This window comes from Rattus rattus, chromosome 6 (genome assembly GCF_011064425.1).
Source record: "Rattus rattus isolate New Zealand chromosome 6, Rrattus_CSIRO_v1, whole genome shotgun sequence".
Lineage (NCBI taxonomy): Eukaryota > Metazoa > Chordata > Mammalia > Rodentia > Muridae > Rattus > Rattus rattus.
In genome coordinates, this window is record NC_046159.1 from 81,804,883 (window position 1) to 81,821,453 (window position 16,571).

General features: G+C 37.1%; 1 protein-coding gene across 2 annotated transcripts in view; it reads right to left on the reverse strand.

Annotated features, from left to right (window-relative positions):
• Mmrn1 (multimerin 1) overlaps positions 1-16,571 on the reverse strand; it is a 47,748-nt gene that overhangs the window by 19,025 nt on the left and 12,152 nt on the right. For both annotated transcript variants that reach the window (XM_032905132.1, XM_032905131.1), the window contains exons 3-6: positions 16,341-16,447; positions 7,878-7,979; positions 6,187-6,360; positions 1,268-3,241 (exon numbers count right to left, since the gene is read on the reverse strand). In XM_032905132.1, coding sequence (XP_032761023.1) covers positions 1,268-3,241; positions 6,187-6,360; positions 7,878-7,979; positions 16,341-16,447 — 2,357 coding nt within the window. The remainder of the gene's footprint in view (positions 1-1,267; positions 3,242-6,186; positions 6,361-7,877; positions 7,980-16,340; positions 16,448-16,571) is intronic.

The following is a 16,571-nucleotide window of genomic DNA, read 5'->3' on the forward strand; positions in this document are numbered from 1 at the left end:
AGAAATTTTAATTATTAACCTCAGAAAATAGGACTATAAAAATTGACCAATAAATAAATAAGTAACTAAAGAGCAAGGAGTTTTATTAAGGCTCCAATCTGTAAAATAAAAATCAGAGCTGCGTTATTTCCTATCAGTGGAAAGAGAAGGGACCCAAGTAAATTCAAGTATCAAGTCAATCACTCAAGTGAGAGAAGTCATCTAGATCTGTTGATGGCACTGCCGTCCTCTCACTACACAGTTTCCCGACTTCATAATGCATTTCTCTCCTCTGCAAATGCCCTGCATCCAGGCTGTGAACAGTGGCTGTTCTCACCGGTGACAATCTGCAGTACATGTCTCCCAGTGACCCAGTAGAGTAAGGACTACAATCCTTTCATTTCAGCAGAAGAAGTAGATACAGAAGGAGATTGTATTTTGTTTTGCTTGTTTGTTGTGTTCTGTTTTAAGGCTACTAAGTAAACTAGAAACTTAGTGTTACAGTGAGGACCAGGATCAAGACCTGACTCTTGGGTCCCTACTCTTTCCACTGCTCCTGTGTTCTATTGTTTACGTTATCACAGCAGTTTTCAACTCCCCTTCCAACTCTTTCTGCTTACCCTCACTGTGTTGGCCCACATTTAATTAGCACGGTGCTAGCTTGTGTCCCAGTGTTGGTCTGTGAGATGTGCTTGGAAGTGCAGCAGCTCCGCGCTTCTGAATCATATAGTGTCACTGCACCTAAAGCATTGCTCTGAACTTTCACAAGTGTCTCACGCTTTACAAAACTGTATATAAGTGCAGGGTTTCTTGTTTGTTTGTTTTGTTAACTTTCATTACCTTTGGGAGTCTACTTAAATCCAATTTCTAAACAGTCCCTTTAGGCACTCACCTTTTTGAGATATTTATTGAGAACTTATTTCAAATTTTACCCACTAAAGTTCAAATTAATTTATGGTCTTATTTAAGAAACTCGTATAATAAATTTCTTTAGCTGGTGATATAGAGAGATGTTTTTTTTAAGGGAAAATTTAATGATTTTATAGTGTTCTGGTAAGAAAGAGTTGAAACATGTAGACAACATCTATTAGAATACATCTGTGCAATGACATCTAACATGTTCAGTCAGATGTGATAGAGTATATCAGTCACCTTGCATTTCCCTACTCTGCTCAAGTACAAGTAGGTGCCTTCCATGCCTCAGCCTGGCTATACATTAGGATCTGGTCAATAGCATGTAACCTATAACATGAAAGAGGTTCAAAGTTGTTTTTCAATTCCAGCTTACCTGGATGTGTAATGCTGTCCGTGTTTCTTTGCGTTCTGCCTATCAGGATGGTCGTCATATTCACTGTTTTCTTAAGTGTGTTGGGTTTCTTCTGCAGTTTTATCTGCTTCTGAGGCTTGACAATATTTGCCAGACTATCAGATACTAATCGATCAACATTCCAAGTTAAATTAGATAGGGCGGCTTGAGTTTTCACTTCAACTATTGATTCTACAAGTTCTGTCAGACTTTTCAGAGAATGTTGACTGTCTGTCAGAGAGCCTTTGGTCCACATGGGTATGGGAGCATTCTGCCCATACGTACTTGTAGAAGCATTACAACATGCCATTGAAAGTTCATGGACAGTTTTATTAAGCGAAGAGAAACTCAGTGAAAGATGGATGGATTTGGCTTCCAGTGCCTTAAATCTGGTATTTAATACCTTCAGCTGAAGATCAGGATCTCCATTCAATAGTAAACCACCTTTTTTAAACGAAATATAATATGGTATGAGTGCCTTGGTCACTTTAGATTCAATGCCTTGCAAACGAGTTTCAAACTCTTTTGTATTCTTTTTCACTGCGAGCATATGTTCTTTTAAATAACTCATGTTTTGCTGACACTTGCTCACCTGGGAAGTGGTTTCATTGTACATTTGATAAACCTTTTGAAAGTTTAACTGGCTTAGTTTCTCATCTTTAGGAATAGCTGTAAGGGCTTTGGCAATTTGCAAAATAAAATTATACTTCTGATTGTCATTGACCAAAGTCTGAATAGAATCATTCAAATGCTGGAATTCAGAAATAAACGATACAATAGCATCCATGTTTTGGTTACACTCACAAACCTTGGGATTATATGGCTTAGCGCTTAATGTCTCCTTTAGCACATAGTTATCTTGAACAAAATCGATGGCATTGTTTATAACAGTCATTGTCTTGTTCAGGCCATCTTCTGTTTCTAAGGCATGGTCACTGATGCGCCTCTCAAAGGCTTCACTGCGACTCTGCACTTCATTTCTGAGTAAGTTGTGTCTTTTTGTAAGTTCTTTGGTAAGAACATTCAATTGGTTGACTGCACCAATCAGGTTTTGTAATTCTCTGCGAGTAACTGTGTCTTCCTTTGTCTCAGGTATAACCTGCTGTTGAAGCAATGTCCTCTGCTCCAGCAAAGGCTGGAGGATCTCCATGTCATATGTCAAATCACTCAGCTGCTCGCTCATTTTATCCACCTTGATGTCCATGGGAAAGATAACCTCAGTCAACGTTTGATTTAACACGTGCAGATTTTCCTCTGTGTCCTTGAGTTGAAACTTAAAGTCATGCCTGCATTTAGATAGCATTTCTTCACATTCTCCCCTGGCGGATTCTTTCTCCATCTCCAAAAGGATAGTGAGGTTGCTAATCTTGCTCTCTTGGACATGCAAATCACTGAGCATCTGCAGCAGCATCACACCTTGCTTGCTTGCTGTCTCCTGTAGCACAGATATATATTTAGTGACATTGCTGTTGACAGATTCCTCAGTGGCAACATTCTCTGTTCCTGATACTTGTAGAACTGATAACATCTGTGTGTGTGCTTCCTGCATATTAGAGAGAGTTTCATTGAGGGATTGGTGGTACAGAACAATCTGTGAGTGTTCCTGTTCTAGTGCGCCTTCCAAATGAGATTGCTTTGCTACCAGTTCCTTGAGAGGCTTCTCACAGGTCAAGGCCATTTCCTGCCTGATGTCCGTGATACTGCTCTTTAGTTCTGTGATGTCCTTCCACGTGGGCTGATTTTCTCGAATTAATGCAGAGTCTTTCTGGGCTGTTACTGAAACAAAGGACTGGTTCACTTGTAGAACTGCCTGCCTGGTACTTTCCAGGTCCTTGGATAGACTTGACACAGTCTTGAAGAGCTGGGCAATAGTCTCCTGCATGTCATCTTGGAAGACTTTAAATTGGTCTTTTACTATATTCTTTAGCAGATCGTCAATACTCTTTGATTTTAGAGCTAGGGAGAATAAGATAACAAATATTAAACATACCTTTAACATAGTTTTAATCAGAAAGATGTATCTGTAGAGAGATTAAAGTTTTAAAGTCAAACACTAACTACATGTATTAATGAAAATAATCTCTCCCATGTCCATTTATGACATTTGAAAAAATACTAGAATTCATAAGAGATAATCACATTCTTAACAGAAATCTGACATAAAAGTCAATTACCATGTAGAACACATAAACAGAGTACAGCAATGATTCTAAAGGTGAAAGGCAAAAGGGAACTGCTATTCCTTGCAGTGACAGAGTCTGCTTTACAGCAATCCCAGGTCTAGTTGTGGTGAAAACAGGTGGGGCTGGGCTTTTTGTTTGAGTAAATACCTGGTATCAGTATGGGACTGTATAGTCAAGTGTCTAGTAATTAGGTGCAAGACTTGCATTGTGGACTCACGCGTGTTCACAAGTCACAGAGAAAAACTTTAAAAAGTGGAAAGAAATATAAATATCTGTAAAACATCAAAATGGCTTAAAATATCTGGTAGTGAAATTAGTTGTTTTTACAGAATGAGAGACACTCACATTACAACAGGAATTTAAGATATGTTTATAACATGATGTTAACTTTTGGCATAAAAGAAAAGAAAAATTGCCCGTAATTAACACATGATAGGAGTTCCAACATTTAGAAATGTATCTGATCACACATTGAGATTGTGTGAAACAAGAAAGAAAGAAAGAAAGAAAAAAAGAAAGAAAGAAAAGGGATTGAGAAAAGAGAGGAGATAGAGATGAAGCAAAATGGCCTGAATTATTCCAAATGATATAAATAGAAAGAATGTTTGAAAAGTTTAAAATAAAATCAAACCAAACAAACCAACCAATCAACAACAAAAAAAAATCTCATATGAAAACAGTAGGAAAAATAAAACATAATTGTAAAGTCTAGCTACAAAGAATTATAAATAGAAAAATATTCATTAAAATTTACCGAAAGATGTACAATGATCATATATGAGATTTTTAAAAAGAAAGTACCACACTGTGGGTCATCACCACTTAAGGTATGGCTATTAGGTAGACAGTTCATAAAGTTGGTGAATTGGATCCATGGTCTCACATTTTAAAATGTATGTAGCAAGCACAAATACTCAAGTATAAAATATTGTGAATGAGAAATTTTAGAAGAACAAAACATCTTTCTTGAAAGTCTTGATATTAATTATTCTGGTACAAAAAAAATCCTGTAAACATATCCCTGGTAACGTATTAAATAGATGTACAGTTGCGAAGTATAGAAAAGCATAAAGAATAAAAATATAAAAACCATGAAATATCATTCACTAATCCATGGCAGCAAACTATGAAGAAAAGCTAAGTTAGAAAAGTTTGAATAGCTAAATAGAGATAAATTATACAGAAAAACAATTCTGTCTTTTTATCTGCTAACAAGTCAGAAGTATTGGCTAGCATTTTGCCAGTTCCACATTTATTTAACAAGTATTTTTATGAATATATTTATATATCCTATGTAGATAGCAAAATGACAACTTAAAAAATGTAAGGGCATTGTATGACATTGCTATATAGTATGTCTATATAGTATAAATATGTCTCTATAGTCCACAGAATAATTTAGTCATTTCTTGTAAGTTGAAATTATTTTCAATTCTCAAGCTTCCAAAATTTGATAGTGTACAAGAAAATGTATGTACCAGTGAGGTTTAGATTTTTGAATTTGTAATTACACATTGGAAACCCACAGTGCTTTCAAGATTGATAAGAAAAAAATAAAAAGCCTCATTGAATTAGCTAGGTGAAAAAAATTGCTGATAGATGTTTAATTTCAACTCTCACAAAGCGACATGATCCGGAGGTCAGAGTATGATTGACAGCCTAGGAATACTATGCATAGATAAGACCACTATGGATCTTGTTGAAGGTTATGAGGACAAGATGAAATTATATTTGTATTTCAGCTATTGTTCTTTAGGGTATCATGAGGAAAATCACAGAAGAAATCTCAAAATCGTAGCAGTGTTTGAAAAGATGTAAAGCAGAGCAGTAACTTAAAAATGTGTTTTCTGCTCACATTTTTTCCATCTGCCTTTCTACTACTCATCAATAAAGAAACATTTAGCTGTTTCTGAATTTGCAAAACATGTGTCACCATGCTTTATGTTAATTGCCTCTGTAGGGCAACTCTATAAACTCAATGTGACTTTGTTTCATGTAACTTCAATATTATTCTGTTTGTTGTTATTGATACTTAGTCTTTTAAAGGTTTTAGGTTGTAATTGTCACATTCCCTTTTGGGTGTTCCTTTGTGCAACGCCAGGGTCACCCTTTCTAACAACCTTGTGGGCTCATCCTAACTATGGCTAAATATAAGTTATGCAGCAACTAGGTACAAAATGCCCATTAAGTGAGTATTAGAAAATATATTTCAATGCACAATTTTCTTTTTTTTTATGTAAAAAGAAAACCCTTTAAATGGTAATATATGCTCTTATGTAAATCAATTAACTTGAGTATTTCTTATTTACATTTTTGTTATTCCCTTCCTGGTTTCTGGGCCAACATCCCCCTAACCCCTTCCCTCCCCTTCTCTATGGGTGTTCCCCTCCCCATCCTCCCCCCATTACCGCCCACCCCCCCAACAATCCCGTTCACTGGGGGTTCAGTCTTGGCAGGACCAAGGGCTTCCCTTCCACTGGTGCTCTTACTAGGCTATTCATTGCTACCTATGAGGTTGGAGCCCAGGGAATAGTCTTTGGGTAGCAATGCACAATTTTCAATTATTTTCAAGTTATGTATTCTCAATTGCCAGATTAAAATTACCCTTTTCTTTGTTATTTCATTTAAAGCAAAGATCTCAAATGTTAGGAGACAATGTCGGTGAGGAATTTGTTTTGTGTCTTAAGAGAAGGCAGTTTTAATATTGTTTACTTTTACCTTTTAAAAAAGATTGAAATTCCTTGCTGTTGTCCTCACTGACTTTCTCTTCTAGGGATAGGTATGCATTCCTCAGGTCATCAGCTGCCAGAGAAACATTGTCAACCTTCTTCTGCAGAAGCATCAGCTTCCTCTCCTGCTGGCTCAGTTGCTCTGCCATTTTATGAATCATGGCTGCATGTAGAAGAGAGAACATTGGGACCATTCAACGTGTAGACTTAAAACCTCTAAAAATTGATGTTGTACAAAGCAAACTTAAGTAGAACATATGTGTACTTATAGATTTAAAAATATATATTACAGTGAGTGGCAACATGAACGATGAAGCAACTTCATGGGATACATTTATAAAAATATTATAATGTTATATTGTCTTTAATTTACATAATTTGACCTTCTTTAAAAAAATCTTAGACATTCAGAATAAATAACAGTATTGAGGGTTGGAAGGCCAAAGTAATGAGGTTGGTATCACCCAGCTAATGGTCACAGCTATTCTTAAATCATGTCCCAGCACTAAATATATGTCATTTTATATATACGTGCCTTGTAGTAGTCCTAGTGTTTCATTGCTTACTGAAGTATTATTCCTCGATGAGAGGCAGATCCCAATTTAGAGCAAATCACTCCGTACAGCAACAATATCCACTGCTCCTTTACATGTTCATTGTACAGATTTAAAGACTTGACTGCATTTTATATAGAATCACAATATAAATTACAGAACAATTTCTAGGTACATTACCCAAATTCACCTTTTAAGATTGATTTCTTGAGTTATCATCCAAAACAGCAGATTTCATTATGGCACTTCCTGCACATTTATCAGCATACTTCACTCATATTAAAGTTTCATTAATCTTTTCCTTGTCACCTCGTTCCTTCTGGAAGATTTCTCCTTGTTCCTCCCAAAGAAGCTCCCCTACTATCATCCATTATGCCTTCTGATATATACATGTATATACCAGAAAGCATGACAATAGGAAAACTGTTCTGTCTCATGTATATATGATCTATCTTTCTCCTATCATATACATATGATATATATGATTATATATATACATACCTATATCTATCTAAATATATATCTGTGAGTATATGCAAATCTAGATTTCCCACATGATGAAAACATGATGTTTGTTTTTCTGAATCTGACATGTTGCTTTTAACATGATGACCTATCGCATTTTTTTTTAAAAGGAGATCACTTTAAATTCCATTTCTCAACTGAAGGTCTTTCTTTGTTCACCAAAATCTATACAAATATATTCTTGAAGAGGTGCTCTTGGCACTAGCCAACCTTGTTCTGGAGTGAAAGTTAAGCCTAAGATGGCAAAGTATTGTATTTGGACAGAACACACATCTCAGACTGGCTTTTGATCAGCACAAAATCTTGGCCATAAATAACTCTTTCCACAAGTTCTCTTTAATGCAAGTGAAATTGTTCCTTCGACATCAAGACTCTTCAACGATCTCACTGTTTGGAAAACAAAAGCTGCGCTTATTTTCGGAACACTGTTCTGTTCCCCAGGTCACTGGGATGTATGATTGAGGTTTTTCACCTGAAACCTGCAACCCAATGCAGTTTCTCCAAACAATTTGCAAAAACATAACAGAACCAAGAAGCAAGTTAATCATCACCACTGAAATGCTGTTGACAATCACAGGTTATAGTAATTACAGTCTACGACCTGGGTCACCACTGTCTTGCTTCTGCTGCTGGGCTGTTCCTGGGTCAACAGCTGTGTGACTTTCAGCCTGGTTACTGTGCGCTAGCTGCTGCCGTTCTTCCGCTAGACAGAAACAGAGAGAGTATCAAGTGTTAGCATTGGAAGGGCCTCCTGTTTCCCAGTCCTGCGTGATAATGGGACTGACATTCATTTTCCTGTGTATCGAAGCGTAATAAAGAGCAGACATCTCCGCCCCATCTGTAGGACAGTGTAATACCACATGCACTCAGAAGTCAAAGCTCTAATTCAGTCTAGAAAAAAAAATCCAAAATTCATGTAGGTAAAAAATGAATGGAAGCTTTTGCAGATACAGCCTGTGATACTGAGTGGACTTTACAATCCATTATGGTAAAAACAGCAGCAGCCTTGTAAGTGGACTGACTTTTCAATAGGCATTTCCCAGCTGGTGGCTGTTGTAAGGAGTTAAAGCCGTATACACTTTCCTAATCCCAAATCAGTGAGTTAATTTACAGTGCCACTTAAATAGATTGTCCCAATATTTAAAAATGATACATGGCTTCTAATAAACTAATGGTCCAATTAAACAACTACAGGTGTATCTCCAAGGTAATCAACCCTTAAAGACAGTGACATTCCATAAAAACAAAATCCTTATATCTATATTTAAGAAGCCCTATTTCTTAAAAATCTAATATTGTAAATGTTTATATATATACAATTTTTGAGAGACTCATTTAAAATACTGAACATCTCAAATAATACATCTTTAATATACAGGCTTTGAATGGACAAATTTATTCAATGATGCCTGCACTCAGACATGTGCAAATACTCATTTGTTGTCTAGTGGATTTCTTTCTCTGTGAAATTCTGTGACAATGCAACTGTACTTGTAGTGCATGTTAACGACCCCCCTCCAGATGCACATGTGACCGTGCTGACAATCCCTAAGTTTTCCTGTTCCCTGAAACATGTCCTTGGTTTGCTATTAATTTGGGTTTGTCTCCATTATTACATTGAATTATGCACGGCTATTCTTCTAGGGCTTGGGATAAATAAATGAATTTCCTCTTTGTACAGTTTGTTTCAATACTGATGACTCATTTAGTTGAAGAAAGTGATGTCGAGTTTAGAAATACAGTTATTTGGGAATTAGAATAAGGAGGGAAAAGATTAATCTCCTGTTACACCCCAGAAATAAGGTTCTTATGATCTAAATTCAAGTTGATTTATGCAAAGGTATCTACGAAATAACTGAGTAACTCTCCTGCCATGGCTTCTCCGTGTGTGGGATAATAAAACACATTTCTGACAATTTTCATCTCTGTTCACTCAAGTGCATAGCTAAAGGGAAAAGTAATCGTTTGCAAAATTTGAGTCTCTGCAGAATGAGAACATTCTCTGGGAGATTCTGAGCCTGCAGCCCTAACCCAATTTAAAGAACTCTGTGGTGGGTCACCAATCTCTCTTTGACCCAGCTGGCCACATGGTTCTAATGTAGGCTAAAGCTTGCAAACCCCTGGGGGATCTACATCTTCTGCAAGCATACCTTCCCATGCCCCCTGTTTCTCTGAGCAGCATAGATGTAGACCAAAACTGTCAATACTGATAGCAGGGCGAACTAATATGGTAGCAAAGGCCTTTCTATTTCCTTGTTGCTTACTTTCTGCTGCTAGACCATAGCAAGAAAAAGTGAAAGTGCATTTAAAAGAGGCTAGCTTGCAGGTTCAGAGGTTCAGTTCATTATCATCAGAGCGGGAACATGGCAGCATCCAGGCAGGCATTGTGTGGGCAGAGCTGAAAGTTCTACATTTCACCTGAATGCTGCTAGCAGAATACTGACTTCCAGGCAGCTAAGACTAGGGTATTAAAGCTCACGCCCATAGCGACACACCTATTCCAACAAGTGCTTCCTAATAGTGCTACTCCCTGGGCAAAGTATATGCAAACCATCACAGAACTCTTCAGAGACAGTCATAGCAGTTTCTTATGTCTAATCATTTCTCTGAATGGTACATTTTTCTGGTGTTAACCATGGCCAGAGAAAAAGCATGCAGCATCCAGGAGGCTTCAAAACGTCACTAGGGATTATTAGTGTGAGTGGGTTATGTTTATGAATTCTGTGATATGACGTGTGGTTTTATATTTATTGTGGCTAATATATGTGTTAACATAAGAAAATAAGGAATTCACTCTTACTATAGTTTATATATTAATATCACTAAATAGTGGGGAAATGGTTGAACACTACCATTATCTCTTCCCATAGCTCTTGTACTCATAGTCTGAATATAATTTGCCAAAGTTAACCTGTGTTTCAAACACGATTACTTAATGACAACAAAATCAAACCCGCTTATTTTACTCCTTATCAGATGTGCCATACCATATACATTAGTACAGGGGTTATAACACTACATTACACTTAGCATCTTGCTAGGAGTAGAAACCTGGCAGTCTTATCTCTGATACAGACACATAAGTGATGCATGTACGCTGGCTTAGTTATTGTTCTGTTGCGGTTACTGTTTCAGAAGTTAGTCTATCATCATCCTGGTGGGAAGCATGATTACATATATATAATCTTGATAGATAGATAGACAGACAGATGGAAGAAAGGAAAGAAAGAGTGGGCCTGGTGTCTCAATGATAGACTTTATCCAACAAGCCCATGCCTCCTATCTTCTAAGTCTTTCGAACAATCCCACTCCCTGGTGACTAAACATACATATATATGAGTCTATCAGGGCCATTACTATTCAAACTGCCCCATGTGCTCTCTATGGATGGAGGGGCCTATTTAAGATGAATGGAAGGATTTACCCTACCATCATAGTTGTTCTTGTACTGCCTAGTTTAGACCAACTCTAAATATTCTGGAAGTAAGAAGCCCAGCTATGAGGTAAGTTGAGGAACAGAAAGGAAGAGAACACTGAAAGCTGAAGTCTAATTTTCTATTTACCTTAGAATAAAAATAGCATTAAATATCATTCATGAATCCTGGAAAGAAGAGTTTTGTGTTATAAACAGAGAAATACATGGTGACGGGCTAGAGAACTCAGAAGTCTTAAAACAGAATCCAAGAAACATGAGGACAACCACTTTTCAGCTAATTACAAGTTGGAAGAGGAAAGAAATCTGTCAGGTTCAGTGAGATGGCTCTGCCTACAGGCAATTGCCTCAAGCCCGACTACAAGACACCTTACCTCAAACCCAGAACAAGGAAAAATGCACAGAAAAATCAAGCAAAATCCCTTAGTTTTAACACATTCTACTCTTTGAGGAACAATTCCTCTATGGTAAAGAATTGAATCTTTTCCCACATTTTGGTGAAGTTTTAAAAAGACTGATCTGAACAAAAAAGTACGAGGCCTTGCCAGAACATGACAAATACAGAGGCAGACACTGGCAGCCATCCATTGAACTGAGAACAGGATCCACAATGGAAGAGTTAGGGAAAGGATTGAAGGAGCTAAAGGGGTTTGCAACCCTATAAGAACAATACCAACCAACCAGAACTCCCAGGGACTAAACCACCATCCAAAGAGTACTCATGGACAGACCCACAGTTCTAGCTGCATATGTAGCAGAGGACAGCCTTGTTGGCACCAATGGGAGGAGGAGCCCTTGGTCCTGCCAAGGCTTGACTCCCTAGTATAGGGGAATGTCAGGGCAGGAAGGTGGGAAGGGGTGGGTGGATAGGTGGGGGAATACCCTCATAGAAGAAGGGGTAGCTGGTAATGTATGGGGGTTTATGGACGGGAAACTGGGAAAGGGGATAACATTTAAAATGTAAATAAATAAAAAATTATCCAATAAAAAGATTATTAAAATTAAAAATCAAATGTATGTGTGCTCCTATGAGCTAGGTAAGAAAATTGTCCTCCAAACTGAAGGCAGTTTAACACCACATAAAGATCCGTAGGATCTGGTTGTTATAAGAACCTTTCTGCTCAGGAATTTGTTCCCTGTCAAGGTTGTTAAAAACTTGAAATGCCTGTTTTACAAATGTAAGAGTTCATGTTATCTTTTCCTGGCTGTGTTTGTCAACTCAAGTTCAATACTTTCATTCATCCCAATTTACTCTAGGATTTTGACCAGCGGCTGCAGAGAGCTGACAGGAACTCTGACAGAGTCTGTTACTCTCCTGTGATGAGGAGCCAGGTTGATCGATGTTCTTTTATTTTTTTAGAAATCTTTCTGTCTCCCCAGATGTATTCTCTGCCACAAGGACTGCAGAGGGCTTCCGGGTAATCTGTCTTCCCTTTCTCATAAACACAGACTGTTTGGTTTTGTAGAGTGTAAATTTCTAGGTCTCCTTCCCTTGTCCTCTTTATGTGACAGACGCAGCTTCAGAAAAGGATTAACTTAAGCCAATAAACTGTAAAGACAGTGTACACTTATGTTTAAAAGGCAACCTCGGATTTTAATTGTGCTCCTTTGGTCTTATGCTTCTGCCTGCAATGCAGCCTCTGACATTAGTGATCAAGGACTCAGAGTTAAGGTCAGCAGGTGTCCAGAGCAACAGCTTTCTTATTAGGTATTTTTTTCCTCTTTAATTAGACAGGTCTTATTTGCATTTTTAAAGATATTTTTTCTTATGCCCTTTGAGCCATGTGGAGGAAGTTGTTAGTGGTATCTCAGAAAGAGGATGCTCCCTCTTGGCTGCTTATTGCCAGAAGCCTTTCCTTGATGACACTGACTTCCAGCTGTTTGTGCAGCATCAGGTAAAGAGCAGGGTAGATGCTCAGCGTGCACCTGAAGATGGACTAGGTAAACTGAAATATGCAGGGCGGCTTTCAAAGACTCTGGGTCAATTCCTTTAGCCCAAAGCTATATGACATTATGGAGCAAGATGCTCATTGCACAATATTGAAAAGAACCAGTTTTGTGAAAATATAAGAAACACATCATTTCCCTCTTTTACAAAGGCTAAATTTCAGCTTGATGAGTTTGGAATTCATTTTAAAATAATCTCACTGCAGAAACTATATATTTAGGGGCAACTGGGAAAGGGGATAACATTTGAAATATAAATACATAAACTATCCAATAAAAAAGAAACTATGTATTTAAAATATAAATTCAAATGGTTGTTTTATAAGTGGCACAATATTCTTACACTTGAAAAATAAAATACTTGTTATGTCTTCGTAATGTACACTAAGAGGTTAGTTGATTCCATATCTGCACATATCTTTTCAGTATTCATAATATGTATGATAGATATTTTTAAATGTAACTTTATAGAATTTGTTTTCTGGTTCCAAAAAAAAAAAAAAAACATGTAGGCTCTAATGTTTAGAGCACTTGCAAAAGAACCCTCTCTAATCCAACAGCAACTGAAGAGAAATTACTTTCTTTTGTTATGTAGTAGCAAATCATAATTTCCTTCTCCCACTTCAGAATATTTTAGAGACATCTACTGGAGAAGTGCGTAATTGCAAATTTCATCTCAGGCTTAGGTGGTATGTTACTACACGCCACTTAAAATGGTCTCTAATATAATTTATGCAAAATAAAATATTCTTCCTAAAGGGAAAGAAGAAAGATTTGTGACCATTACCAGGAGCCATACAGAAGTGAAAACTAATGCTTTGATGTTAGATCTGTTCTCTATTCTTTCTTTGCTCTCTCTGTCTCTGTCTCTGCCTCTTCATCTCTCCGTCTCTCTGTCTCTGTCTCTCTCTTTCTGTCTCTCTGTTGCTCCCTCTCTCTGTCTTTCTTTCTTTCTCCAAAAGTTCTTGTCACACAACTAAAAAAAACAAAACCCAACGACAACAAAGCAACAACAAACAAAAATCCCAAAACACCACCACCAACAACACATGATTCCTTTTGATATTGTTCTATTTAGAAAGGAGGCTGCAAATAGAACTCATGTGTTCTGATAACTTGTGCTCAGGCACACGCATCGCAGATGAGCACATGAGGAGGCAGGAAGACATGCCCCACAAGACTGACGAGCGGCACCTCTTGCTAACACTCAGAGGATAAGTTTCAGAAAGAGGAAGAGCTGGGAAGAGGTGGCTATTCCTCTTGCCAACAGACTACTGATAGTCATCGTATGTTTTCTTTATCATAACATTTGTCACTGCAATCGAGTTCAAAAGAAATTATCATATTTATATTATAAAATTAATTTTGTTTCTAGAGATAAAACTAATTTGGGAAGCAGAGATTTATGAAGTGTGTGTGGTACTTTACAAATTTTTTTATGAACAAATAATGCTGTGATACTTTGAGTAACAAGCCCTGGAATGATTTCTATTGTATCTACACATTCAGCTTTCTACATAACCAAACTAGACAATTTAACAGAGCTTTAAAGAATGGAACAGATTGATCATTCTTGTCCTGTTTGAGGCAGCCTGCCACACAATACACACAATACACTAAAGGCAGCGCTGTCCAACACTATACTTATGGAACAACTTGATCCACTGTATAAAATGAAAGACTGGTGGCAGTGGGCAGGCGGACAGCTTGAGGCGTTATGAGGTAGGTATCAGAGTGGGAAAGTGCGAAGGAAAAAATAAACCAGGAGAGAATTAGTAATTAGTGAACAATGGTTCGGGGCAACATGTGGCAGTGGCTCTTGATGCTACCAGTACCAGTTGCACAGATAAAGTAATTCAAGTACTTGGTGGACTACAATAAAAGTAAGAGACAAATGGCCAGGGTTTTGACTGAGCAACATGACATCCTTTTGGAATCAAATCTACATTAGAATCGATCATATGACAATTTGAAATAATTGGGCAAACCTGCCACCCTGGCCTTATTTTCACATATATTTCTATAAGAAAATGCCTCCTCATAACAGCATAATGAGCAGATATGGCCTTCCGTGTAGCTTTAATTAAGTGATTATGACAGGAGGTCATTATTGAAGCTTTTGTGAGATCTTGTTTTCTAAAATGTATTGGAACAACAAACTATAAATCTAATATTAAAGCCATCCATAGGTGGCTTCTAGGAAGAATTTGAGGTAAGTTTAACACAACATATACATAATTTACATTTAAACACTTGGTTATCCCCATAAGAAGGGAATGGCAGTACACAGCAAATATTCAAATTATCACTTTGTTTTGTTTCTTGGTTCTCTGTTTGTTTTTAATATTTACCATCCTGGAGTTCTGTGGCTTCTTTTCCATCTACATGTATGCAGTCTGCTATAATGATTAAGAATCGATTAGCAAGTACATGAGGCTGAATGGGGGCAGGCACAGCTCTCAGCATTTGAGCCTGTGACATGCTTTGATCCATTGCTTTGCTCCCTGCCACCTGCAGTCAGCCATTCTGTGCAATGGCATGTGTAATGATAATCTACGTTTCGAAAAAGACGCTTTGCAAACCAGTATTTTAATCTTTAAGAAGTAATCATAAGGTTAATAGTATCAAAGTATCTTTCATGTAAAAGAGAACAAAGACCTTAAACATAATTTCTACTACTATTCTCAAGCTTTTTAAATAACATTAAAAAAAAAGAAACCTGGGTAAGGAACAAATGCACGGTAACACTTGAATATATTTTCACACTTAATAAAAATGAGTTCTTTGAAAGCATATTTGCATCTATTTAAAATATTTTGTACCACCTCCTTCCAAATATTTTTAATAAGGGTTATGTTTTCTGTAAAAGGTAAAGCACTCATGCTACCATCTGAAAATGTGTTGGATTTTACATTATCTGTGAAATTTAAACTGGACTCAGAGCTGCCCACAGATCCTCACTGCATTGGCTGGCCAGGCATGAATAATATCCCCGACTAAACTGCATGATTCTTAGAGCTCCCTTATATGATTTTCTGTTTCTTAATGTGACTCATAATGGTTTCTCCACAGATACATTAATTTTTAATCACAACCTCGTACACTATTGATTGAATTCCCCAGCACTGCTAATGCCCTTTCTTGTAATATTCATTCACTTAAAATATGAATGCAGATGCCACATCTTATTTTTCAAAGAAAACCTGTTTAAAGACAAAGCAAACTAGCAGTCACATAGATGTTAGGTCACAGCAGGTTACTGTGTGTTTGATCAGCCTTCCACCAGAAAATTCTTAAAGACTCAGCTTTGGAAAAATGGCTCCTTTCATTCACAGCCCCATTACATCAAGTAGTAGAACCCAAATAAAGTCAGAGGCTTGTATAATTTGTTTTATATGGGTTACTTCTAGTCATATTTATTTAAAATATAAATTAAAATTTGCAACAATCTCTAAAAGGTGTGTCTTTCTTAAGAATAAACAGTGCAAAGAAATCTTCTTACTTATTTCCTAAAACCATCACGAAGAACAAGGAAAGGGCAGGTTATGAGACTGTGGGTGATTCTCACACAGGAAGGTCTAAACCAGCAACAGGCCTAACGTTTGGCTTCTCACTAATTTTCCTTAGTTCAAAATAGTTCGTTTCTCAGCATCCTGTCATTATGATGTTATTGTTGGCATATACCTTTGAGCTGACAGTTTGGCCCTATGTATCCAGGACAGCATCTCCATTCTAATGAGGTGACAATCTTATGCTGCATTCTATAGACAGCATTGGATGACTTCTGAGATCTAGAGAAGAAAGCAATCGATACAAAATTATTTGCTTCACATTAAATAGAATTGAGACTTATAAATAAGGTACTTAGAATAATTCCTAACATGCAGTAGCCAGTTAGTCTTGGTACTAATATAA